General features: G+C 28.2%; 2 protein-coding genes across 4 annotated transcripts in view; both read left to right on the top strand.

Annotated features, from left to right (window-relative positions):
• The first annotated feature begins 295 nt into the window (after window positions 1-295).
• On the top strand, window positions 296-24,700 carry LOC111035362 (neuroendocrine convertase 1-like). The gene is made up of 14 exons (XM_022316947.1): window positions 296-401; window positions 2,004-2,186; window positions 14,619-14,723; window positions 15,966-16,148; window positions 19,428-19,577; window positions 20,582-20,750; window positions 20,844-21,016; window positions 21,315-21,524; window positions 22,308-22,408; window positions 22,483-22,704; window positions 22,879-23,042; window positions 23,780-23,913; window positions 24,000-24,125; window positions 24,190-24,700. The coding sequence occupies exons 2-14, from the start codon at window positions 2,016-2,018 to the stop codon at window positions 24,502-24,504; spliced, it is 2,223 nt and encodes a 740-aa protein (XP_022172639.1). The 5' UTR covers window positions 296-401; window positions 2,004-2,015; the 3' UTR covers window positions 24,505-24,700.
• A 1,190-nt stretch (window positions 24,701-25,890) lies between these two features.
• LOC111035363 (neuroendocrine convertase 1-like) overlaps window positions 25,891-27,428 on the top strand; it is a 43,803-nt gene continuing 42,265 nt past the window's right edge. For all 3 annotated transcript variants that reach the window (XM_022316948.1, XM_022316951.1, XM_022316950.1), the window contains exon 1: window positions 25,891-25,998. The gene's annotated coding sequence lies outside the window, so the exon portion shown is untranslated. The remainder of the gene's footprint in view (window positions 25,999-27,428) is intronic.

The following is a 27,428-nucleotide window of genomic DNA, read 5'->3' as shown; positions in this document are numbered from 1 at the left end:
GACTAATATAACGGACCAATTAGTGAAGCGAAATGTATTATTCATGGTATACCATACTAACTGTAACAATGATTAACATAAAAGAAGCAAATGTGTTTCGTGGAACTTAATGTGCATCGAGCACGCACTTATAGACTCCTTACAACAGCAATTGGAAAAAAATTGAATAAAAATATGTAACACAAGTGTGCAGATTATCATAGGTAATAATAATAATAATAATAATAATAATAATAATAATAATAAATTACTAATCAAATGGGTATAAATGAGACTGCCAAAAAATGTAAACGCAGTTGTAGTTTAATAGCCACGGATTATTTTATGCGATGTTAAAATAAAAAATAATTCACATAATTTTGCATAAAATTATTACTATTCGCGTACCAGGAGCTTGAAAGGTTAGTTATGCGTATCTTTTTCTTAATGTTATTCAAACTAAAAATTACTAACGTCGATGCATATTGTAGAATATTACATTTTCCAGTGAAAGCAGTTTCACGGAGTTAATGTTGTTTATAAAACGTTATTAAATATCTATTTAAATGCAAAACTGAACTGTCTTTTAGTTTAACGTTCGTAAAATAAACATGATTTTATGATAATTAATAACCGTTTCACTATGTTAAGAGAAAACAATTTAAACACTTGTTGGGGAAATTGCAGTGGAATTAATATTTAACGTATGAAAAATATTAATCCCGATTTTGTAATCAGAATAATATAGTACTACGCCACTAGTTATACGAATATATACAATTGCAGAAACTTTCAATCTTTAAACAATAAAATAAAATATTCAAGGTTTGTTACACTGATTTCGAGTAAACAACTATGTTTCATATACAGATGTCACTATCATAAGGTTTTAGATTCATACGTTTTGTGTCGAAAAGAAGTTTGAGATTTCTCGTTGGTTTTAAGACGGTGTATCTATAACATGATTATTATATAAGGTATTATTATAAACGTTAACTACCTGTTTAAATAATCAAAGCTTCATACATTTAACAGAAATCGGTACTAAACTACTAAATTCAATAATCTGTGACTCATATGAGCAATTTCAATATTTTTATTTTGTTTACAACTTACACGATTTTTACTTTAGGTTTTTAGCTTATAATATTTTAATGATTACTCGCAAGTTTAATAAACCAATTTGCTTTTATTTTACATTGATTCGGAAAATATTGACTCATTTTTCGAATCAATCGGTTAAAGTCGGGGTTTCAACCATATAGGCTTACACAAAATTTGCAAATTCACGTTAAGCTGGACCAATTTTTTGCTGTAAGCTATTTCATATTAGAGTTCATGGATCTATTATCATTTATAATCCGCGTTATCTGTGTTTAAACTTTGGCTTATTTTACATTATTTCAATTTTTATGTGATACAATGATCATTTTTAAACTGTAATATTCTACACAGGTACTCAAAACTTGCATAAAAATTGAAATATTGCAAAAAAAAACTTAGTTATTACTCAATTCACCGTAATAATAATTAACTATACAACATTAGTTCTGCTGAGCACAAATTGCCTTCGTTGCTCGTGGTTCAGAGGATGAAAACAAAATAAAGTGCGCAGATATCCAATCAATCAATCTTATTATACATTTTTAATTATTATTCACAAATATTTAACAGATAACCACAATATTTTTAAAGTTTATAGCAGCTGTTTTTGCAGATTATTAGAGTTTTTATTGATGTCGACAAAAAAATTCTTATTCGTTCAAAAAATAATTATTATGTGACAGTATAAATTATTTTATTTGTTGTATTATTACATTATCTTGGGGGAGCTGAATCAGTTAGGGTTGGCCTCCTCCTAAATTTAATTTGTGGACTCTGGGTAAAGTGTTTATATAGTTGACGTATATTGTATATACTACATATACGCTATATATATATGTATACCAATCGTTATACCATATGCAAACCGCCATGGTTATTACTGTAAGTTTGAACATTAAAAGTAATTTTTTTTCTCACAGTTATTCGTAAACATGAGTCTGTCAAGTACTCTGCTTCTCTTGGTATCCAACGCATGTTTTTTATCGGCTTCCAGTGACTCAGACGTCAAATACTTCACTAATGAATGGTTTGTGCACGTACCTCTGGGTGATGTTGTGGCTAGAGAAGTGGCGCGAGATGTCGGCATGACATACGACGGACCGGTAACGTAGATATTTAAACAGACCACCAATGAGTATATTATTATTTACGTATTAAATACTTTGAAGACAGTGTACCTAATGACTATTTTATCATTTCTCAAATGCTTAAATTAAAACTCAAATGTTTCAGCTGCAACAATATTATTGGTAGTATTAAGTAGCTCGTTGAGTTCAGCTCAGTATGAATTTCAGGTACCGAAAACCATCAGTGCAACAGTAGACAAATAAAATTAGTTGTTAGTTAGTCAATGAAATCGATAACATAAAAACAGCACAATATCTATATCAAAACAAAATTATTACGAAAAAATGTAATTTCGTCAAATTATTTAACGATGATTAAATTTAATTTTGGAACAAAAGATTCCATTATTAAATGTTATACAATTATAATATCCATTAAACATAGATATTACGAAATTTATTTTTTAGTTCTGGAGGGAGGATGCCCTAGTAAGTTCTTCCAATCTTCGTTTATAAGCGTAATTTTTCTGTAATCTTGTGTTCTCGCAAAAATGAAAATTTGTCTTTGAAAAGGCAATACAGTCTTACGCATCACACTGCAGGACGCACGCCTACAGGGGGTTCTCATAAATCACGAGTTAGGAATGGTCGAATCACATAACTCTTAGAACCATAGAATGCGAATACTGCACTCGAATGAGCTGTACTCGTATACATAAATCTATTTGAATTTATAAAAGTGTGAATTGTTTGTGACAATGGATAACATTGGCTAACCTAACTACCTTGAACACAGAAAAGGCGTAATTTTTTCTTTTCAAAAACATCCAAATCCAAACCAGCGTCAATGGAATTTAAGTTTTCAATAGTACTGCGAATTATGTTACTGTTCAAATTATAATTATTTTTGGCAATCGAAGAACTCTCCTTATAGTATTATTTAGCTATACCTAAATATGATTGTATGCGTATATTATGTTGTTTTTATTAAATCAAATTAAATTAAATCTTCTAGTTCCTCACTCGTATTATTAAATACCTACTAGTTACTACTAAATTTAAAATATCAGTCGATATGTTCTATAGCTTATATATTTATATTTTAAACGTGTTGACCTCATTTTAGTAAAGTAAATTAAGTAATAATATGAAATTTCATGTGTAAAATTATATCAGGTGTTAGATAATGGGTGTCAAATTATTTCATTTGTCACTCATGAATTACTTATTTAGAAACTAGAAAGTTGGCATACTCATAGACGTGCTTTTCCTTACTTGTTAGTTGTTTGTTTTAATATTTAGCCTGATAAATAATCATTATTAATGGCTTTGCAAAAAATAATAAATGGTTTTCCATCATATCACGGTCTTCATACTATATTTTAAATACACTGCCTATAATAATTGTCAGTCGATTAGTTATAATATTTAATTATTTCTGAAATGGTTTAAAATGTTCTGCAGGTTTGTGGAGTTTTTTTTAAACTTTAGAAAACTAACATATTTAAATATTTTTGTGTTATATTATTCACTAGTAGGTATTATTAAGATATAAGAACTCAACATTTTCATTTCGATAAGTTCATGAATTTAAAATTTGTTTTATACACTTAATTTTCCTTATTAATCCGACGATAGGAGAGGAGCTGTTTAACCATTACTACTTCGCTTGTTGTACATGGGTTATCACTTATAATTTTTAAATATGTTATATTAACAATAGGATATCTTAAGAGAATTACATTTTGTAGATAATATGCACCAAGTTGTAATTGAGGCGTATTGGAGATGTTCAAAATAGTAATTATTTGAGAAGAATTTTTTTCTGAAGATTTATTCTTATAGAGACTGGAAGATAACAAGTACACTTTTTCAATAGTTTACTTGACCGACAGCCCAGGTCACAGAGAGCCTTGTCGGTTATCTTATTCGCTCGTTTCACAATTAAAATTGTCAATAATGAGAGACAAAATAAAGATTACACCAAACGTATAGAAAGATTTCTATTATTATTATTAATTGTATCAGCAGTGAAGTGTCTTTTAAGTGAACGCATGTGTTACTGCAGTTGCCATTGAGGGTGAACTTTAAGGGTTCTCAAGTTTTAAGGGCGTCTAAGACTTTTCCTCTTCTTTTTGTTTTTGTTTATAAATACATTTATATAGAAAACTCGTGCACTGCAATTTTATAAATAACAAATCCTTAATAATAATATGGTAAAATTATACAAACTATAATTCAAGCGATTTAATAAATAATATCGACTAAATTTAATATTACTTAAAGGTGACATATAACTAATAGTTAGTGTACTATAAATAAAATATAACTTTTTCAAAAGAGTAGAAAACTATTAAAACAGAAGTATGATGGAGGTGATCATTTAGCCACATGGGTAGCAAATTTTAATATTTAAACGTTTTGATGCCTTTCAGGCAAACATAAACACCAAAACTATTTTATGTACTTAGTTACCTGCCATTTATAGTCAATGTAATGTTATCTATTAAATCATCACAAAAGATGGACACTGTAACGTCAATTAAAAAAAATATGGGTATGGATATTACTGATAATGTATTTACATGGCACCTAATAGTTAATATTTGTATACATAAAATAGTTAGTTTATGTAGATAGGTAGTTGCTTTTAGTAATCAAATAACAAGCATGAGTTAAATCATATTACCATATTATAACTGAGTGATTATTATAAAATATAGTTTTAAAGAAGTTATTAGATAAATATTAGGTTAGTTCTATGTTTCATGAATGTTTAAAGAAAAGCTAAAGAAAAATTCGAGTTTTCAATATTTTGGGATATGTTATTAGTTATATCGAAACTATATTTTATTTTAATGCTGAATAGTTCCTAATAAATCCAATGAAATATTTAAGTATACATACTTTTTATGAAGTATACATTTAGGGTGTAAATAAACAATGGGAAACTCTACATTTAGTTTCACAGAATTAAATTCAATATAAATAAAATTATATTCATAACAGATCAATAGTAATACAGTCGATTAAATGTTTATCACAGCATTTTAAATGAAGATAATTGAAATAGCTTTATAATCATTACCTTTAATAAAACAAATACGAAAAGTTCAAAGGTGCATAAAGCACATTTTGTTATGTGTATTAAAATTAATAGTTATTTTGTTCCGTTGTATTGACTTGTTTTAGATAGAAAATATTTTTTTAAAAGACAGAATTAGTTACGGCAAAACAATTATTCACGTATATTTTGGATGGTTATGTGTTTTGCCGTGTCATCCAAAGTATAACGACAATCGTTCGAGTCCCGAGTTCAATAGTTCATGATTATACATATTACATGGCGCCCCGTGTAGGTCAGAAGCATGTCAAAAAGTATTTTATAAAATGATGACCACACTTAAAATAAATTTATACACGTGGAAAATATTCCATTTTTGAGTTCCATGTTAGTCGTTTATTACACTTTATATTTCATCGCGTACAGTGTGGATAAAATCCATGTCATGCAAATAATAATAATCAAATTTGACATCGTAATAATCTTCAAGCCAATTAGTTATAGAAATGTTGTATCTCACTAATTATAAGTTTGTTGTAATTCAGTTTGTACGAAATCTGGTCAGAGAAAATAAAAGTGTGTTGGGGGTCGAGTACAAAAAATAAATACACTCAGGCTCAATAGTATGCGATAATATTATTTTAAATCGAATTTAAAGTTTAGTGCGGGGTGAGTATAGATTATGCAATTTATTGCGTATAAGTAAAAAAAACAAATTATGTGAGTAACTAGGATTTTATAGTCATAGGGGATAGAGTCCTGGAAAATAAAAGTTTATATTATGTCATAGATTAAAAAAAGGCTATTTCATCATTAAAAAATATTTCTAAAAAATCAAATATAGACAGTAAAATAAGAATATATCATTTTTTATTCTACGCAGTAGGCACATTTAATATTTTATAACTTTGCATATGCCTGTATTCAGAAGTGAATACTTTTAAAATATCATTAATCTTATTCTCTTTCTATGATCAGTATAATAGTTAGATTACTGATTATCTTACTATCATTTTTCGAAAGACTTGGCTTATGTTCCAAGGGGGACTACAAAACGTCTATTGCGGGATAGTCTTAGCCTCTAGCCTCTCCTTTGCATATTTATCACGATGAAAAAGACATGTAAGTAGTATTATGATAAAGCGAGTTTATAGTAAAAACAGTATCTAGCTGTAGAAAGCTACACTGACTACGAATAGTAGTAACATTAATAATTAAAACAAACAATCGATTTACAAAACAATTGTTCGGCGATGGTATTATTACAATGGATTCAAAAGTCTTCGCGTACAAAATAATAGCCGATGTCCAATGACTAGAAATTCGAGGAGAATAAAAAATTAAAGTTACCTATACACAATTTTGAAAAATGTATACTTCATCCACCTAAAATACTTCTTATTAATCTCCACCAAATGTCTAAACAAATATAATATCGTTGACTCTAAATATTTATAATATTATAAACTTCATAAAATTATCACAATTGAGTCTTACAAATAAATTAGTTAATATACGGTTGGATTCGGAATGCTAATATTTAAACTCCCTCACACCCCCTTCCAAGCTTATAAATCCCGATAATTTTGTATCGGACTCTTATGAAACAACTAATTATTCATTTTGAACTTTGTTTATTCATAATAACAGTCGTTTTGTTTTCTTTAAAAACATTTTCAATTTTTTCGTACCATCCTGCTGTCTGCAAAGCATCTCTTAGAAACTGAAACAATTTTCTCAATAAAAATAAAGTACGAGACGTGACCCAAAATTGGTCGGGCCTCGACTACTTTATCACGACACGAATAGTTTTATATTAGTCGAATAAACATGTTAACCCTATATCTAGGCCTGTATAGACGGAGGCCGTATATAATAATATTAATTATTTATAATAATAATGATGGGGGATGACTGCGGTATATTATAATATTAAGTGGTATAAAACACGCACGTGACGGTCGATGAGCGCCGTCACCGCCACCTCTTCCACCTCCGCGGACACGTCCACTGCGTACACCTCCACCCGCACCTCCACTGGTGCTGCCACCGCGTTTGTTGAGGGGCGCAAGCGTCTGTCGCCGGTGGCCTTGTGACCTCGACCCCAGCCGAGGACGTGCGTACCAGGACCCCATGAACAAACGTTACTTACGTCATCACTAGGGTGGGCGCCGGCACGACAACCCTCGACCTGCAGTTGCTGCCAGGCCTTCGCAGCTTTTCGCACCGGGAGCGCATGCCACCGCCACGCGGTTTTTCCGAACGTCGTTTTCCGACGCTGAGCTTTTCTAAAGACGGCCGCAGAGTTCATTAAGCCCTGGTGCAAGGATTCCGAAGGAAAACCCTGAGAGCCCCGAATTTTGGCCGGTTGCCAAACTACAAGCTCGCCACGTTTGATGTCCCGCAGTCCGGACGTTACCTAACGTTATTCCGCCGTACATCGAAAACGGAAATGTCTTGTTATACGTTTACTACTCGTTCAAGATATATTTTTAAGATACATTTTTCATATTTGCACTTGGCTCCCTGTATAATCGAGATATACGTTTTATATGTTAAGTAACTTTTTCACCACTTGTCTACGCAAGCTCGAAAAATATAATATAGCATGCTATATGGGATCAAATATTTTTTTCCTTTAGTCTAAAAACGATTGATTTGCGTGTGATTATAATATAATAGACGAATGATATTAATTATTTAAGATTACAGTGGGGAGCCGAGGAATTTAATTGACTTTACACTGATTTTTTATTATTTATTTTTCGAGACTAATTTATCGGCTAGAAAAAAGAAACATAGTGTGCACAAATTGGAAATCGATTTTTGGACGATACTTTGATGAGGTTTTTTTTGTCTTCGGTTTATACAACAAGCGTATAAAGAAACAAGGTAGGAAAATTCACTCTGCTATCGTGCTAAGTTCGCAGCTTTTAAAAGGAATTTTAATACAACGCAATAAACTATAACTCCAAAGTATCACGTACAGTTTAAATATTTGGCATCTATTTTTTAATATTGGCTACTATGCATTTACTTTAAATAGAATAACTGTCATAAAATTATTTAATTATTCAACTGTAGTGTTAAAATGTTTATAATAATGAGACACTATAGTTAAAATATTCATTCATAGTTTTGTTTTAAAATATCAATACTGATATTAAAATGGAAAAAAATATAATGATAATCTTAATATGGTCGTGTACTAGTAATTTATGTGCGGCCGGCCCCAACAGAAATAAGGTGTTTTAACCTAAAAATTCTAACCATTTTAAACGAAATACAATTTTGGGGTAGTTCCATTCAGAATGCGAAGTTTCAAAATTACTTTAAAATTATTGCAATTATTCCGTTTGAGGTGGACGAAGTGAGGACATAGTGGACACAAATGTCTCACGCTTTATCGCTTCATTGCTGTAGCCAGGAGAGCAAAATCAAGGAATAAAAGAAACGATGCACATATTTTGTCAAAATGATACTCTCAAATATGATAAATGACACACGATACGACTGGCGTAGTATAGCACCGAAGAGCTTTGGGCGACGATGTGGCGGTAGAGTTCTTTGGCACAATCAACAAGTCTCGTCGCCATCGGATCATAATAATAATTATAAAAATAATAATAATAATAATAAAATAATAATAATAATAATAATAATAATAATAAAATAATAATAATAATAATAATAATAATAATACGAGACACTGATTCGTTATTATTATATTATATTCTGCCGAGATGTATATTGAGACAATCGAAACGATACGGTTTAATATACGACAACGACACGGATCCGTAGGAAATCCGATCCCTGCTTCAGTGGTAGAATATTAACATAATAATATTACACGTTGGGCCCATTATTAAAATCATGGTTTCACTAAATTATATACCTGCTACGCCAGCGACGACAATATTTTGCTCGTCAGCTTGTACACATTGTTCACACTGACAAATGTCCTCGGGTTGTATTAGGTATATTAAATTATAACTCTGCTATGAAAAAATAGCGTTTTCGTTTCCAACCGAATATAATAATTGGAAGTAACGAAATAGCAGACGAAATATATAACATAAGTACGGCTTAATTTTATTCCTCATTTTAGATATATATTGTGTCGCTCGCGTATGGTTTAAATAATATTGTATTATATGTAACACTAGAAAGCACAAATACAGAGAAAAATTGTAAGGGAAAGCGTGTGTGTGAGAGAGAAGGAGAGAGATAGAGCGAGAGAGAGAAACTCGTTTTTTACGACGAATAGATTTCATTATTTTTTAACATTAGATTCGTGAAATATAATAAATCTGTTTGGAATGCAAAATGTTTAATTTGGTTGACGGCATAATTTTTATTATAATTTATTTGCATTTATGTTTTTTTTTCTCGTAGTGGAATTTACCACATATTTGCTTTTTAATGTAAAAAGTATCATAAATACCTAGATGTATATAGTGTATGTACCCTTCCGTGTTTTTTACAGTCGATAACTGTGTTGTAATAATTAATATTTTTGATATATGGTCATAGACGCCGGAGAATAAGTCAAATTTTAGGGGTGGTTTAATTTTTTTTAATAATACATACATTAGAGTATTCCAAATAGGAAAACAATTCATATAATCAGAACCACTGCTATAATATTACTACAATATGTTAAACGTTTTTGTGTCCTTTATCATAAGCAGTACAATACTTTTGTGCAATAAATAAATAATAACTAAAAAATTGAAATGACAGTTTAAATCAAACGTAATATACACCTACAACACAAAAAAGCGGGCAAGTAGATGTCGCTCTGCTGTACAATAGGTTACAAGTGGGTCACTGTAATGGATGGTGTTCAATTTGGATTCAATGATATAAAATCATTGTACACGAAAAACTATTCCAAGCGAAGACGGTCTGTAATTCTATGATATTACTTAGTAATTTAGTATATTCGATGATATTACTGTGATTAAAGTATTTATTTTACTATTAAGCATTAGTACTACAGTAGATTAAATTCATTTCTGTCAAAAAAAAATACATTTGAAAAGCCATTGTGTGTATAAAATATAGTAATATACTTTAAAAGTTTCAACTACCCACGAATAATATTTTTAAATTACAACAAAATAACATAAACCATTGTTCTTGATTATTAAATTATACATAATTTCGTTCAAATTTGAACATAAAATAACTTTAAAAAAAACTGTATTTATTTATTATTTTTTTTTTTGTTACAGAATTGACTACTTGAGTGTAACTTTGTTCTAAATTTTTAATCCTTAGCTATAAAAGTTGAACATTTATGGAGATTTTACAATAATTGATATATATTTTAAATTTGATAAATTCTGTCAAAATTTGAACATTAAATGCTTATAAAAAAATTGTGAAAGTATATTTTTAATATTTCTCAACTAATATTGTAACAATATATCAGAATCCTTGTATTACATTTTTAAGATTTTTGACCCAACGAATACAATTTTATTGACAATTATAGAAGAAAAAACTAAAAAAATTGAAATTGAAAATGTCCTTGAACAGCTCAAAACGAGTCAAAATATTTTGAAAATGTTATGGTGTATATAGAAAATGTGGATATTCAGTGAAAATGTCGTGTATCTATGGTATTTTTTTTAGAGTTACATCAAAAACCAAAATCGATTTTGTCGAAAACCTGGTTTCCGTGAAAATTCGCCTTTCTAGTGCTGATTTTAAAAACTATTGGGAATTTTTTCTTTTGACCCCTCAAAGTACCAACTAGGTTTTTCTTACCAGAAGAGATGTTGTTGAAGAAAATCGAAGCACTTTTACCAAAAGGTGATGACAGACGCACAAAAAAGAAAAAAAACTCACACATCATTGTAAAATCAATACATTCATCATCGAATTCAAATTTAATTCATCCACTTAAGTGACCAAGATATTATTTACAGTTACACTAGACACTTATTAGAATAACTATACAGCAGAGCGACTTCCTTGGGTTTTGCGCTTACTTTAACGAAATGCACAAAGAAATTAAAACTGTTGTATTCGTGATTTAAACATAATAATATCTTAGATAGTCAATTATTCATATCAACATAAAGCGTTGTGAGTTGAACTATTAATTTCCATTAAATATTATACAAACAGTTTTGTATTGTGTAATGTCTCAGCAGGCGACGGGTATTGGAGTATTTTATATTATACTATGCTTATTTGTGTGTTCGAAGAAAAACCCGATGTGATCCCTGTATACAATCCCGGTTACTGGTTAGTACTTTACGTCCATGCAGGGTAATAAAACAATATTAGTTCCTTATGCAGAAGGAGACGAAGTTAATTCCTTATTATTATTTTTTTGTCCGAGACTTATAAACGACATTTATTACGTATTGTACGAGTAAAAATGAACAGGCCGAATTTATTTACTCTGCCACGTCTCTGAAAAAAAAATCATCTGACTATAAGCTCCGTTAAGCATAAGATATGATACTACGTCAACAAAACGTTAAAAAAATATATGTGTAGTACAATGCTTATGACGTATATTGTCTTTTATTTTGTAGACTCTTATTCATTATACGTACCTTGTTAAAGATTTTTAATTAAAGTCTATTTTAAAAGTGTTGAAACTTTTTTGGAAAACATTTTGATTATTTCCGGACAACAAATTGAGTCATATTGGTTTTTGCAGTAGGTATATAAAAATAATAATATCCGTAATTCACTAGAAAAAAGTGTAATTCATTAGTACAATGAAAGGACATTCAAGTTTAAAATTAATATATTAGAATATATTGATGTAGGTACCTATTATTTTTACGGATTAAACATTTTTTATTTGAATTTAATTTAATATAAATACCTACTGAATATTTCCAATGGTTATTCTTTATAACGTATTAATAATAATATATTATGTATTAATGTATATAATATTTATTAATGTTAATTTTAATGATAATTATCATTAGTGTTAATTTTTGATAAAATATTTGTTTTCAACATTTGTTTATTTTAGTTTTAACAATTAGGCTATTTTTACTCCGTTGAGGCGTAGAGTTATTGTAACTTAAACAATAATCAAGGTTTTAAGCCATTTATATTTAAAATCAATTATTTTCTCATGTACTCATTTTAACAAACAGTAGAAATTAGACAATGTCATAACGTGTTAAAAATGTATATTTGTTTTATTAAAATGAACAAAGTCACATACATTATGTATTATATATGCAGAGTGATTCATTTAACGTAGAGCACTCATTATTTAAAAAGTACTAATATTTTCTATATGGTTTCAAGTTGTTAAAAACAACGTTAAAAAAAAATTATATCCTTATATATCCTTATAATTTTTAAGTTTTTTACTTTTTTGAATGAGTACATAATGTTTTCATTAAATCTTTGAAAACGGAATACTTTTCTGAGTATTTCGATATATAATAATCGAGTTTAGGATGAGTAGTGTATGAGTTATAGGTAGGTATTTAAAGTTTTGATGAGCTTGGACAAATATTTAGAGGGGTAACCGCATAACTCTTCACTCTGCTCATCTAAACTTTAAATTCTTATAAAGTTATAACTCATAAACTACTATGTTCAATTTTTATGAATCGAATTACTTAGAAAAATATTCGCCTTTGGAATATGAAATTAAAACATTCAGAGTTAGACTAGACCACTGGGATACTGGGAATTTCCTCAGCGGGCCGTAGAAAATCCAAGGTGATTTTTGATAAAAGAAAAATTATTTCTATCGTTTTTTATGGAATTTACATAAATTGAAATTGTTAAAAAAAACCAGAAAAATAATAGTAGTGACTGGTCAAAATAAGTGGGGCTGGCACTAATTTCCCAGTATAAATTTTGTGGACTAGTCCAATCCTGAAAATGGTATGTTGTCATTCAAAAAAGTAAAGAACTTAAAAAATGTTAAAGAGGATAAAAAATATTAAGAAATATATAATATATTTATTAAGAAGTTATTTTTCACCACCAGAAACCAACCATTTTTTTCTTCAAAAAACATTTATAAGTACTTTTCGAAATTATGAGTATTCAATGATAAGAGAACCACCTCGTATAGTAAAATAATAATTTGAATCTTAATACTCATTAAATTAAGAGGTTATAATTGGATTCATTTTTCTCCACAATAATGTGCTATTTTGTCAAATCGAGTGTCCAGAAGTCTTTGAACGATTATTCTTCAACATTTCCATAAGTGATTCGATCTAGAAACAAATTTTACATCCAATAAGTTCCGTCTAATTACCCCACAAACTCTCCTGTTATTTGAACTATGTCACACGTTAACTTACGAAATCATATTGACCTTTTTATTTATTCAGATTTTATGCTCTTCACTTTTAAAAATAAATAAATAATCTAAAATGTACCTAAATATTTTTTGTCACTATCCTGCTAGTAAATATACGCATAAATGTATGAATACATGTCAAACCTAGTCTCATTATTTACCATAGTTATTATTGCTATCAATTTAATTAAAATACTTTGTAATTGGGCACATGTCGGTTTGTTTTTAAAGTAAATAAATAAATAAAACATTATATTTTGAATTGATGAAAAGTTAATAATATATTCAATTTGAATAAAACATTTATTAAATCAATTATTCATGTATAATGATGAATTCTAGACATTCTTTTTTCATTTCAGAATTTTAAAAAAACACCATATAGATTATAGACTATACGTATGTTGAATTTTTCCAAATATTAGAATTCAATTTTACAATAGGTCATACATTGGGGGGAATTAAATGATTGAAAATGCAATTTATTGTTTGAAATACTTAGTCACCAAAAGTTTTAAGGTTGCAGCAAAGTTTCCCGAAACTTTAAATACATTAGAATACAACTATTTTAAACATAGTTCAGTGGTTTCTTCAAATCATCTGACGATATTATTACCTACTTACATTAAGACCTTATGTTGTGTTAAATGGAATTTTAATAAACCTTAAATGTTAATATGCAACATTACTTTCAATGATTGCTGTTGTATTATGTAATAATATTTTTACTAACATTTTGTTTAGCTACTTGTATAGCTCTTTTTATTATTTTAAATAGGTAAATTAGATCAATAAAAAAAAAAGTAATTATATATTTATAACTTAAAAAAACCAAAAGAAGGACAAACAATTTTTTGGATGTTTTTTTTTTCTTTATTGATTTTGGTTACATCGGCTGATAAGCCATTACTCATTAGTTCTTATTTACATTTTATTGACATACATTTTACATTATTATTAGTTCTTATATTAAGTTGTATAACTCTACTTTCGTTAGGAAGTTAATGGTGTTGATATTTGATTTGATATATGGTTGTAGGGCTTCTCCTAGTCGATTATATTGATGATTTTGTTCTTGATGTTATTGTAGGATTTTCATAACGATGGCTTCCATCGTATGGTTAAAACTGAACTTCCGGACAAATCCTTCAATAATAATGAGCATATAACACACCAATTGAATAACCATGAATTTGTAAGTACTTGCTATTTAATTAGAAACCATATATTTTTATATAAATATTTTTGGTATAAAATACATTTTAAGTAAGGACCTACACCGTTATTTTATTACATAATAATGGATTCGCGGTCAGTATAAATTTTAAATATTGCATTCTACGGTGCAACCAGGATATATTTTGGGGAATGGTTGTATGTTTTAACTTTTAATAAATAAATATATATTATATTTATTACATATTGGTGTATTAAATCGACAGAGGTACTAAACAATAGGAACCAAAAGTTTTTTGTCGAAGTTAAATTGTTCTACTTTAAGACGAGAGATGTTGATATTTGGTAGAAAATGTATATTGTACTTGTGTTTTATGTTTGTATATTGGCCGGTAAATACAATTTTTGATGTAAGGTTTGTTATAATTTTTACTATAACATTACTTTATTTATATTATTTAGAACTTAGATGTAATATTAAATTAATAAACAAACAGTTACCAATTATTATGTTAACTTAATTAGGTAATTAATCAACGAAAATTTCGAAATATGATATCTACCAATTATTAAAGTTTTAATAAGTTATAATTAAAATTGTATAAATATATTTTTCTTTTTCTTAGCATTAAACTTTGACTGAAATAAAGTTGTTACGCTTTTACTTTAATTTGAGGAAATTATAATTTTCATTTTATCACTAAGTACCTACCTAACGAAAATCTTAGTTAAAAATAAATTACAAATAGTTGAAAGTACAGTAAGTAAACATGGACAGTCGCATTTTCAAGTCTGAAAAGTCTTAGGTATTATATGAAAAATTGTATGCATTTTGCATATTTTTGAGGTTTTGACTAACTTCGTAAAAATTTGATCTTCAAATACTTATGAAAAAGAATGTAAATATGTATTTTTAATATATTATAATTTCTGTAAGAAAAGCTTATGAGATGCCTTGTAGTAAATGTTCCAGCTTTTTAATTTAGAAAATTGTTATTCAAATTTATATTCAAAAAAGTTAGTTACAGTCTCATTACCACGAACAACTAAAAATACAAATATTAACCGTTAAGAAAAAGTATTAAATATATATATAAATTTTAGACTAAAAAAATATTGAAATAGGTATATGATATGTCAATATTTGAATACTCAACGTTACGATATACGAATTGGAAAAAATATGTACCTAGAGATTATTATGTTTATTATTAATTCTTTTTGTTATCAATCCACTAAGAATTTCAACTGTTTTTAAAAGGTAACAGTTGCAATCCAAGAAGCTGTGAAAGAAAGATCCCACCGCAGTGTTGTTCAACCTAGGAAAGTAGTTCCACGGTTCGTTGTGCCAACAAGTAACAGCTTAGATCATAATAGTCACGCCCACATAAGTAACTACCAAGATGCATTTAATGATGAATTCTGGCCTGATATGTGGTATTTTGTGAGTACGAGTAATTTTTTTTACTTTATTATTTATAAAGAAAAATTGTATTCTACGGAATAGCATATTTCTATAGGTAGATGATTACCATATTTTACACTATAAATAACTAAAAATTATTTGGATTAATCACAATCAACATTCTTATATGATGTGTAGGTATTACATAATAAATCATTTCATTAATTATTTCCATCGATTTTACCTCGATCACCACAAATATTTTAAAATACATTATGATCGATTAAGTAGATAAGTTATTTATTTATGAATTATATTCATTAATCAACATACAATAATATTAAATATTATGAGGTAGTATTATATTACTTTGTGTTTTTAGCCTAATCGTTATCGTTACATATGAGAGTACGGCTGACTCGATAAAATTAAGTTACCAACAAATTAATTTTTTTAATTAAATGTCTGTATATTAAAATTGAAGAACAATTATATGGATGGTTACTTCAACAGTTAAACCACATCAAATTATTGATGTGTCGAGTAAACTGCTAATTATATACTTGTTTTATATTAGAAGTCTAAATTACAAATACTGAAATGCGTTCTAACACATCCAAGTGGGGTAAAAGGATTGAAGTGCATTCTACCGAAAATACTCATTTATTGCTGCTTACTATCTATGTACACTATACTACTATATACTGCTGATTATCATTCCTTTATTTGGGTTAACACTGTTTGATTGCTTGTTATCAGATTTAGCAAACTGCCTTCAGTAGAATCATTGGTTTTCCCATTTATAAAATGTTAGAATTTTAAAATAAATGCTAACTCATAAGCCGGAAAAATAATAATATTACCTAAATCCTTAAATGGAAATTATTGGCGTAACTGCAGATGTAAGAGCCAATCTACTGAAAAGAAATGTAATACATTATTCAACTATTTATTGAATCATTTTAATCATAAATTCATAAATGTTATATAAATTCAAAACGGTTTGATTAATTTTGATTTTTCGTTGATCTCTTACATTAAATATACGTATTTAACATATTATTATATTCAATATTGATGGACAAAGGGTAAAATAATAGATAAAGGTATAGGTGGTAAAGTGGGGTAGTGTATGAAAGGGGATATGAAATTAAGACCTCGTGTATTGAGAGAAAGATAAGACTGCGCTGGTAGTTATGAGTTATAAATTATAGAGATAGTCAAACGGCAGGGTGGTTTTCTTATATTATTCGTATACTATTATTTATTACTGCTCTTATACTATTCACGCACATATGCGACTGTCTGCTAGAAAACTTTCGTATTGTTTTTCTATGTATTAGCAGAGGTGAATTTGATGGTCAATATTACTATACACATTTGCCTAGGTAATGCTTTTATTTCTTCATTAGTTTATAGTACCTATAAGGACGCTAGATATGATTTTTATGAACTCTATAATATAGCATGCATAAGAATGAGAATAATATTGAAAGATAAGGTCAACTTTTCGTAATGAATCGAACCACAGACTGCACATCGCCGAGTTGAGTAGCCCTGGAGGATTGAACACAGTGACGTTTGAATCTATTAAATCTATTACTCAAAATATCTTTGTAACCAATAGATGAGTAGAAAGCAAGAAATGTTAAGAAAATCTCTTGTTACCACCTCGAACCCTCGTGAAAAGCATATTGTAAGCTCGAGTTGTTCTGCATTATTCTTGAAGAGAGTTAATATTATAAAAATGCACCAAATAGCCACCGATGAATGAAGGATTTAAGTGAATAATTTAAAGACCCTTAATATAAAAAATATAAATTCAAAACAGCCAAACATCTATATTGTTCAAATCACTAGGTAGGATATAAAAATGGGTGGAATGAAATAATATAGGTACCTATAGCATAGCAAGTGTGCGTTACCAAGTTAATTATTTCTTAAGAATAGTAAATATAGGGAATGTCAATTGAAAGCACTGAAGGAGAGATATGATGGTGCCTCATCCGGCCAACATATGAGATTAGTGGTGCTGGGAAGTATCCCCGCTTATAAAGTTGAAATTTTAAGTATTTGGGGCGTAGTTAATATTTGAGTCTGGTATCATAATGGGTGCCGGTGAGAGTAAGTGATTTTATATCACTGGCTGTGCTAGTTTTGAATATTAGGTATTTTTTTTTATACAGTATTGATATTATTATTCCTCTTTATTGTTTCAACAATGAAACAATTGAGATATGGTTTCAACAATGGCAATATTATAATGTATGAATCCGGTGTTAAGTGGCTGCCCACTCGGAAATGTTTCGGAGTCACCGATAGGGCCAGTGTAGAGGTGTATATTAATTGTTTTAATATTGTTCAGCCGTATTGGTTTTAGCTATTCTGTGGAATTTTAACGTAGATTTTATTATTACATAATACTGAAATATTGCTATTGTGATGAACAATAATGTGTAGGTAATGTAGTAATCTGATAGTATTTGAAATAATAACATATTCGGCACTATTTTATTGTTAAAATTTGTGTTATTGAAAAAAAATTGATCATTTATTTGAAGCATTGTTTAACTTACTCTTTTAAGCGCCCTTTATTAAACTTGTACTCAATGTAGAGCCATTACATTGTATGACCTTAAGCTTTTTGCTGAGTCTACATTCCACTTGTTGATAAGCAATCGAAACTTAAACTAAACATAAATATTATTATTTACTATTAATTAATGAGTGAGTAGACATTTGAAAATTAATCAAAACTTATAAATACCAACTTTCTAGATTGAACAATAATAAAACTGTTTAACACTTTTTATACACTTACTACACGACATATATTATGAACAATATTAAGCAGCAGAAATCGATACATGCTTGCACACTAATGAGATCAAAATAACAGTATTAAACTATTAACCTTTAAAATTTCGTACAACTATTTATTAGTTAAAATGTTTTATGAAATGGTCATTACTAAAATGAAATTGACTTTTATTTTTAAAGATTTAATTTTAAAGTTCATCATGTTAAATAATACATTATTTGAGTTTTATTTGACATGTACTTTTTAAATTATTATAAGTCATAATATGTTACGTTGAATTGTTTAATGTTAATAACTAGACTAACTAAAAAAGTAATTGATTATTCTTTTAACTTATACTCGTTAGTATAGATTTTAAGAATTTTTTGAAATTGTTACGTATAACGTTTAAACTTCATAAATTAAATACATGAAGTCGGAATTTTGTTTTGGTTCTCTTTGAGGTTTACATGGCCTTTAATTTAATTATATGTTTATATGGTGACATACATTTTCAGCAAGATTTACGTACAAACTTAAAGGATCCCGTGCTTGATATGAATATAGTACCAGTCTTTTTTAAACTCAAAATTACAGGAAAAGGTGTGAATGTTACAGTACCAGACGATGGACTAGAATGGACACATCCAGAAATACTACCAAAATTTGTAAGTTAAGATAGCTGAAATTTTATCAATACATTAATATTAACGTAATTACATACTTTTATAATATTATCAAAAACGACAATGCCGATGGATTGTATGTAATGATTTTGTATATAGGTATCAGGTAAATGGTACCATATCATATTAAATATAAATGGATATTATTATACTACAATCGATTGGTCGTGGTGACCGGTCAATTAATAAATAAATGCCACTAATGTAATCCTATGTTCGACGATTACCAGTACTTACCAAATCAATAGTCATTAAACCCATCGCCTGCATGAAACTATTGCGTTAATAACATAACATTCACACTCATATTATAGTCATATGGTCTATATGAAATAAACTGTGAACATCGGATTATAAAACACAAAAGAATTTTGAATTAAAAAAAAAAAATCAAGAGTAGCTACTAAGAGTACCACCTAAATACCTATATTATATTATTAAAATAAAAACATTGTGTTTTCCTAAGCGCCCAGACCCCGGGGTTGACTTCACCCTCTGATTCCTCTTATATATTATGTATAATTATTGCGCCACTGATAAAACTCCCGGTAAAGGAAATTCACATTAAACACACACATGCATTTAAATAAGGTTTCCCTTTTGAAAGGAAATGTCTTATGTTTCATGTTTGCAATTTACTTAGTAATGAAGTTATAACAACTGTCATAAAATATGTTAAGTATTACTTAATATTACATTAATTAATTTGTTTGATCTTATATTATTTTCATATAACTATATACTTCTTAGTATTAGTTTAAACATACATTTACTACCATAAACAAAGCATTTTTTGTATACAATGTCGTATTAGTATGAATGCAATACAATACAGTATTTTTTTTTATTTGATGGTTATAAAGTAAATTAAATAATAAATATATCATATTTTATTTTGTAATCTAAATACGTTTGATATTAATCTATGATTTATAATATGATATAATGTATGATTGCACGTAATTAATTTAAAATATTAATTTCAGAATCCAAACTTGAGCTGGAACTATATTTCGAATGATAATAATATTATGCCCGATAGAGATGGAAATAGAGGGTATAGATCTCATGGAACTAGATGCGCTGGGGAAATAATTATGCAGCCAGATAATGACGTATGTGGTGTAGGAACAGCTTATGATGCTAATCTCGGAGGTAAACAGGATATTTTTACAACTTTACGAAATTTGAAACAGTTTGTTGAACTCAAACTTCAATGTTATCAAATAATAATTTATTTTGCTTTAGGGATTAAGTTTTTAGACAGTGGATCGACAGACACCAGAGAAGCAAAAGTATTAAAATATGCTCTTAATTATGTGGACATTTATAGTAATTCATGGGGTCCTGCGGATACTGGAACATTTATGGAACATTTGACAGATTTTGTCAAAAGGTCACTTTCAAAAGGCATACATCAAGTAAAGTACCTAAAAGACAAAGCTCCGTCTTATGTTTATACATATATATTTTTTCATATTACACAGATAAATTTCCCTTTTATCATTGCAATATTGTATACACATTGCACAGAATATGTTATTAATTACTATTACTAATACTACATAATTTTTATTGATAACATTTTTTTCATCGTTATAATATTGACGATTGGTCATTTAGTATAATATTATGCATATCATTATATAATATCGTTAAAAATAAACGAGTACGGATTAAAATTGTTTTTCATACAAAACTCAACCGACATGGTTGTAGGGTCGGAACGGAAAAGGAGCTATTTATGTGTTTGCCGCTGGTAATGGAAAAGCGGAAGGCGACAACTGTGCTTGCGATGGTTATGTAAATTCTATATATACCATAGTCGTTGCTAGTTGCGATGATAGTGGTCATGTAGCACACTATTCCGAAAGATGTACTTCGATCATGGCTACTGCATACAGTGGTTCTGGACAAGAAAAGAATGTGGTAAGTATACATGCATCTCAATAATATTGGGTATTGAGTCCTCGCTAACCACGATATCTGAAAGGGTGTCATAAATTCTCGTGTTGAACTGGATTGTGGCAATCATTTAACTAAAATTAACGTGGGCGATAACACCATCTGTTTTAGATTCAGCAAACTTATCATAAACGATTTTAATATTAACCACTCTTTAAAAAAAAAATAGATCAAATCAACACTTGAGAATTAAGAAATGCTGTTATTGATTATTATCGAATCCCTTCTGGTACTATTAATAATGTTGTACTCTACGATACAATATCAGAGTACCTACCTGCAGTACCTATAAAATGCTAATATATATGTCGGTTAGTATTTTCTTTGAAATACTTTTAATATTCATACACACGGGCACAGCCATCAATTCGATATCATTTTTATTTCTATGCAATTTTTCTTGAAATGTGCTTCAATTTCTATACTAAATTTAATTTACTTTTTTTTTGGTCTTGTATGTTCTTGTGTGTTCTGCTTAGAGATGATAAACGTAATTAAGTAATTCGATTATTCGAGTAAGGTGCTTTTTTTATCTTATAGTAGAGAAATAAATTATTATTTACTACTATTATATATAATATAAAGATGTTGTATTTACATAATATGATATATATACATATTTAAGACAACTATACAATTATCTAGTTATCGTTATACTTGGTAATCAATCGCATAATAGATTAAATATATATTTTAAGAGGTTTTCTCTAAAAAAAATTAAAATTAAATATTTTTATTTTTATCTAGTTGACTACCGATGTAAACGGAAAATGTACTGATAAACATACTGGGACGTCTGCAGCTGCACCACTGGTGTCTGGTATTATTGCGTTAGCTCTATCAGCAAAGTAATATTAAAAATCTCAACAGCACAAACTATTCTACTACTAATGAATTTATTTTAATTTTCAATCATTTCAAGTCCGGAATTGACATGGAGGGACGTACAACATCTAATAGCTTGGACATCTCAAGTGGCGCCGTTGAGCGATAACTACGGATGGAACAAGAATAAAGCTGGGTTTTATTATTCTGTTGACTTTGGGTTCGGTCTAGTGAATGCTTATAGGCTAGTCCAAGCAGCCATGAAATGGGAAAACGTGCCTGAAATGTCGTCGTGTGGTATACGCATGCCTAAGGTTAGGTAGGTATCTTACGCAATAAGTATAAAATCATAACGCATTTAATAATTATATGATTTTTAATAAAAATGAAATTTTCAATATTGTACGTCTAAAGTTATGATCATATAAAATGCATTAAATATAATTCATCATTCATTGATATTATGATCTAATAATAAATTGTATGTTTTTAGAAATTTTCCAGTATCAAGAAATCGTGCCGCCCGTATTACCGTGCTCTCGAATGGCTGTGAAGGATTGGCTGGAGAAATAAAATACATGGAACACGTACAATTAGTATTGACAATGTCTTATCCAAAAAGAGGAGATATTCAAATAGCAATGAAATCACCTTTAGGTAATACATTTTTTATAAGCTATAACTGTACTATGTATAACTGTAAAAGCATTTGTGAGTTTTTTTCATAGACATATAATGTGAGGATATAGCCTAAAATAGTTTATTAATTCAATTATTATATTGCTTTAATTAGACAAATAATTGTATTTAAATTTTGTTTGAGTTACAAATTGCTTTGTTAATATAATAAATAGTTTGTAGAGTTAAAAACGTTGTGAATATAACAAATCATTTGATAAAAGTAAGACATTTGTTGGTTCTATGTTGCCAAAAGATTTATTAATTCAACTTCAATATTTGATGTGGTTAAAGTTCAATGATAACATGTCCATATAAATACATATAAATCTACAGATTTGAAAAAGGAGATTATAACTTAGCATATTCATAAAGCCATGAACATGGCTTAAATTTGTTGGCCATAAACATCTTAGGTCCAACGAATGACATGTAAGATAGCTTTCTTTCCTGATTTATTTTACTATGAACCGACTTAGAATGGACGAGGAATGATAAATAAAATGATATAAATTATTATAACTAGGTATACTAAAAACACAAATGTGGAATTTACAAGTAAATTTAAGCAACAATTTCGGAATAATTGTAAATGTCAAAATGTATAAGACACATTTACTTAGCTCACATATTTGATATGTAACTATAATATGTACACAATATAATATATGCAATATACAATTTTAATTTATCATAGTATATTTATTTGTATATAGGGACGGAATGTCATGTCTTGGAAAATCGACCACAAGACTTTAATACTGGCGGATTAAGAAGATGGACATTTACAATACTCTCTTTCTGGGGAGAATCTCCAAAAGGATATTTTGTCATCGATATTTTTGATACGGTACAATATATATACGTCGTTGACTTGATTAGCATTCAATACAAATGGTCAATGCCAATCGATATAATGTAATATTGTTATTGTAGACTGGTGATTCATCCAACAAAGGTATGATTACTGAAATGACGTTATCTTTACACGGAACCAAAGATCAACCAAAAATTTATGAAAGTGGTTCTCGAACATATGACGATTTTAAATTAGCGAAACCGGTTGGTATTCAAAATATATAGTAATTTAATAAAAAATTACTTTAATTTACATTCCTTCTCACAGGGAGATAAACCTAGATTTCCGAATCTCAGTCAAAGTAAGGGAAAAAGCCTTGCAAGGCCTGAGGTTCAGAAAAGACCTTATGTTTCAAATCCAATTAATCAAATCGAAGATGAAATTCAAAATGAAATTCAAAATGAACTTCAAAATGAAGTTCAAAATGAAATTCAAAATGAACTTCAAAATGACGAAATGTTACAACAAAACATTTTAATGAATATGGAACAAGAAGCTATTAATCAAGAAGAATCAATTTTACAGGATATTGCATCAAATATGATGAATTCGGGTATCGATTTAGAGAGCGAAATTGTATGACAGAGAAAACGATTTAGATCTCTGAAATTACAAGTTTTGAAATTATGTTTTACCGTATAGGTGTAACACAATAATCTAATTAATGATGAATTTAATATTTATCTCGGTGTTCACTAAATACATTTTTTATTTCCTAAATTTATTTATTTACCTTATCTAATATTGTATTGTAACTAATAAACAAAATTCAAGTTTACTATAGTGGCATTATTTTTTCTATACATATTTATTATTAATGCATTCACAATAATAATTTTAATATTTCATATTTATTAATTGATATTTTTATCTGAAGGCATTGTGTAAAAATTATAATTTCATTTTGAATTCTTTTTTAACGTATTCCATATTTATTCGTAAAAATCATTAAATCCAATAAATATTTTAATAAAACTAATTTTAATTGTAATACAAAGAGTGAAACCGTATAATATTGTCCCACGAGATAATGTTTTAAAATATTAAATCATTTTTTAATTTTATTTTTATATATGAACACTAATTTAAACGAATGTAACGTTGCATGCATGCATGAATTCAAATAATTAATGTTCTAGAAATTTAAAATAATGGACTTTTAACTATAAAATAAAGGGAATAATAATTATAAATTCAAAAATCATTTGATATCTTGCAAAAGAATACAACAATGTAATTTGTAATGAATGATTTATTAAAAATTGTATAGTTATTCGTGGGTAATTCTGTAAAAATATATACATCGAAATATTTTTCTGCGATTATTATTGTAATATTATAAAAATTGGTTAGTTCATTTTTTTTTATTAAGTATAGGAATATTATAGTCACAATTTTAATTTGTATATGCATTTTATATGCACCTACAGTAAAAAAATGAATTATTAATATATATCATATATGATTGACATACCGTTTGAAAAATTCGGTGAATTATCATATAGTGCATATCGTCATGTTATACCTAAATTATGTATACCAAACAGTTTATAATGGCTAAAGAAAAGACAACACTAGTAATTATTGTCCGAATGGATTGGTGTAGTATAATAATATTATATTGAATTTTTGGAGCGCATAGAACATTGTCGCGTACAAAGATGTCACAAAATGTATTTACAAATTGAATTCGTATTGCTCGTATACCTTTGTTCGCTTGTTGTGTTTTCCTTCTCTATATTTACAAGCCAAAGTAATAGTGTGATGAAAAAAAAAAAAATGTTATAATCATTTGACTAACGAGCACGTCATTTAGTCGACACGTGTTCCGTCATTAAACCCAATACGTCTGACGAATTAAACGTGCGTTAAATAACGTATAATCAAGTATAGACGTTTAATTAATGTACCTACACCTAAACAAATATTTTACGAGCCGACAGAAATCATGGACGAATGTTGTAGGTTTAATGCAAATGGTCGCCATGTCTACTACTATGTAAAACAGAACCTATGTATCATTACGTCCGCACATTTTAATTTCGTACGGTTGTTTTGCTCTATTCTATACTGCAGGTAAATACATTGATAATAATATTATTACGTATTATAATGATTTTCGAATACACATGCTGTTTGTTTAATTGTAAAACATTCGTTGAGAAATTATATTAATTAGAACCATAGTAATTATCATATTATAGAATAATGAATAATAGTCTTGTAATAAGTGTCGATTCCCTATAGTGCATTTAATTTTTATATTTAAAATTTTTTTTTTTTTTTACATAATACAATATTCATTAGTATCTATTGATGGCGTATCGACTAATATTTTTTTTTTCATTTAAAAATTTCTCTTTTAAAAACGTATTATAAAAATTATTATGGGATTAAGGTGAAACTTAGATGGGATAAAAAAATCAAGTAAGAATTCTGCATTTTTAATTCATGCAGGGTAGTGGTTAAGGACACATAGTGGTCTGCAGTGGTTCATGTTAAGAAAAATGTACAGATATCATACAGTGATCATTATTGTATTTAATTATATATTATACTTATATTATATACACCGGATACCGGAAAACAGCTTATAAACTATATAGCACAGGTATATGATTTTCTATAATATGATGCGTACATCTAACAAAAATAATAATTCGATTACACTTACATTTTTATATAATATTATCTGATTGACGGGTACGGATTATTATATCATTATTACTAAAAAAAATTCACCATTATATTAATATATATTAATAAGATATCATTTATTCGTGAATGAATAGTTACTAAATGGTACAAGTAAAAATATTACGCGAATGGGTTTAAAGAATTCACATAATAATATAGAACTCGGATGCTAAATAATAATAACTTTAATAAATGTTTGATATTATTTATGAGTTATGCTTCAAGTATTCCAGAAAAACCTAACGAATTTAATAAAATTATACACAGCCATATGCCAATATTACAATGTTAGGAAAGGAAATAAAGCGCACATATGTTATATATATTATATATGCATGCATATTATTATTATTATATGTTATATGGTGCTTAGATGACGTTTTTATTGTATGGAATATCAAATATGTATGTAATATTGAACATAAAGCGATTTATTTTTTATTATTTGTATCTAGAAATAGGTTAGGTACCTACCCAACTATATATATTGACGATATGTGTTACGATGCTTTAACTGACCTACTAAATGCATTCGACGTTCTTTAAATTTAGAAATCAAATTATATGGGTCTGGTACACAGAATTTAATGAAACTAAATAACTGTTTTTTTGCTTCGAATATTTTTTAAGGTTATCATCTTCCATGATCTAATCTATTACAATACAGAATTTTTATTAAAGGGTAGGTAACAATATTTTTTTGAAAATAAACTTTTCAATTTAAATTATAAATGTTTACTTGCTACTTTCAAAGTTACACCTTATAAGATATTTTGATTTTCATTCAAAAAAGTATACGCTAAAAGATG

This window comes from Myzus persicae, unplaced genomic scaffold, assembly GCF_001856785.1.
Source record: "Myzus persicae strain clone G006 unplaced genomic scaffold, MPER_G0061.0, whole genome shotgun sequence".
Classification (NCBI taxonomy): Eukaryota; Metazoa; Arthropoda; class Insecta; order Hemiptera; family Aphididae; genus Myzus; species Myzus persicae.
This window is presented reverse-complemented; position numbering and strand designations above follow the sequence as displayed.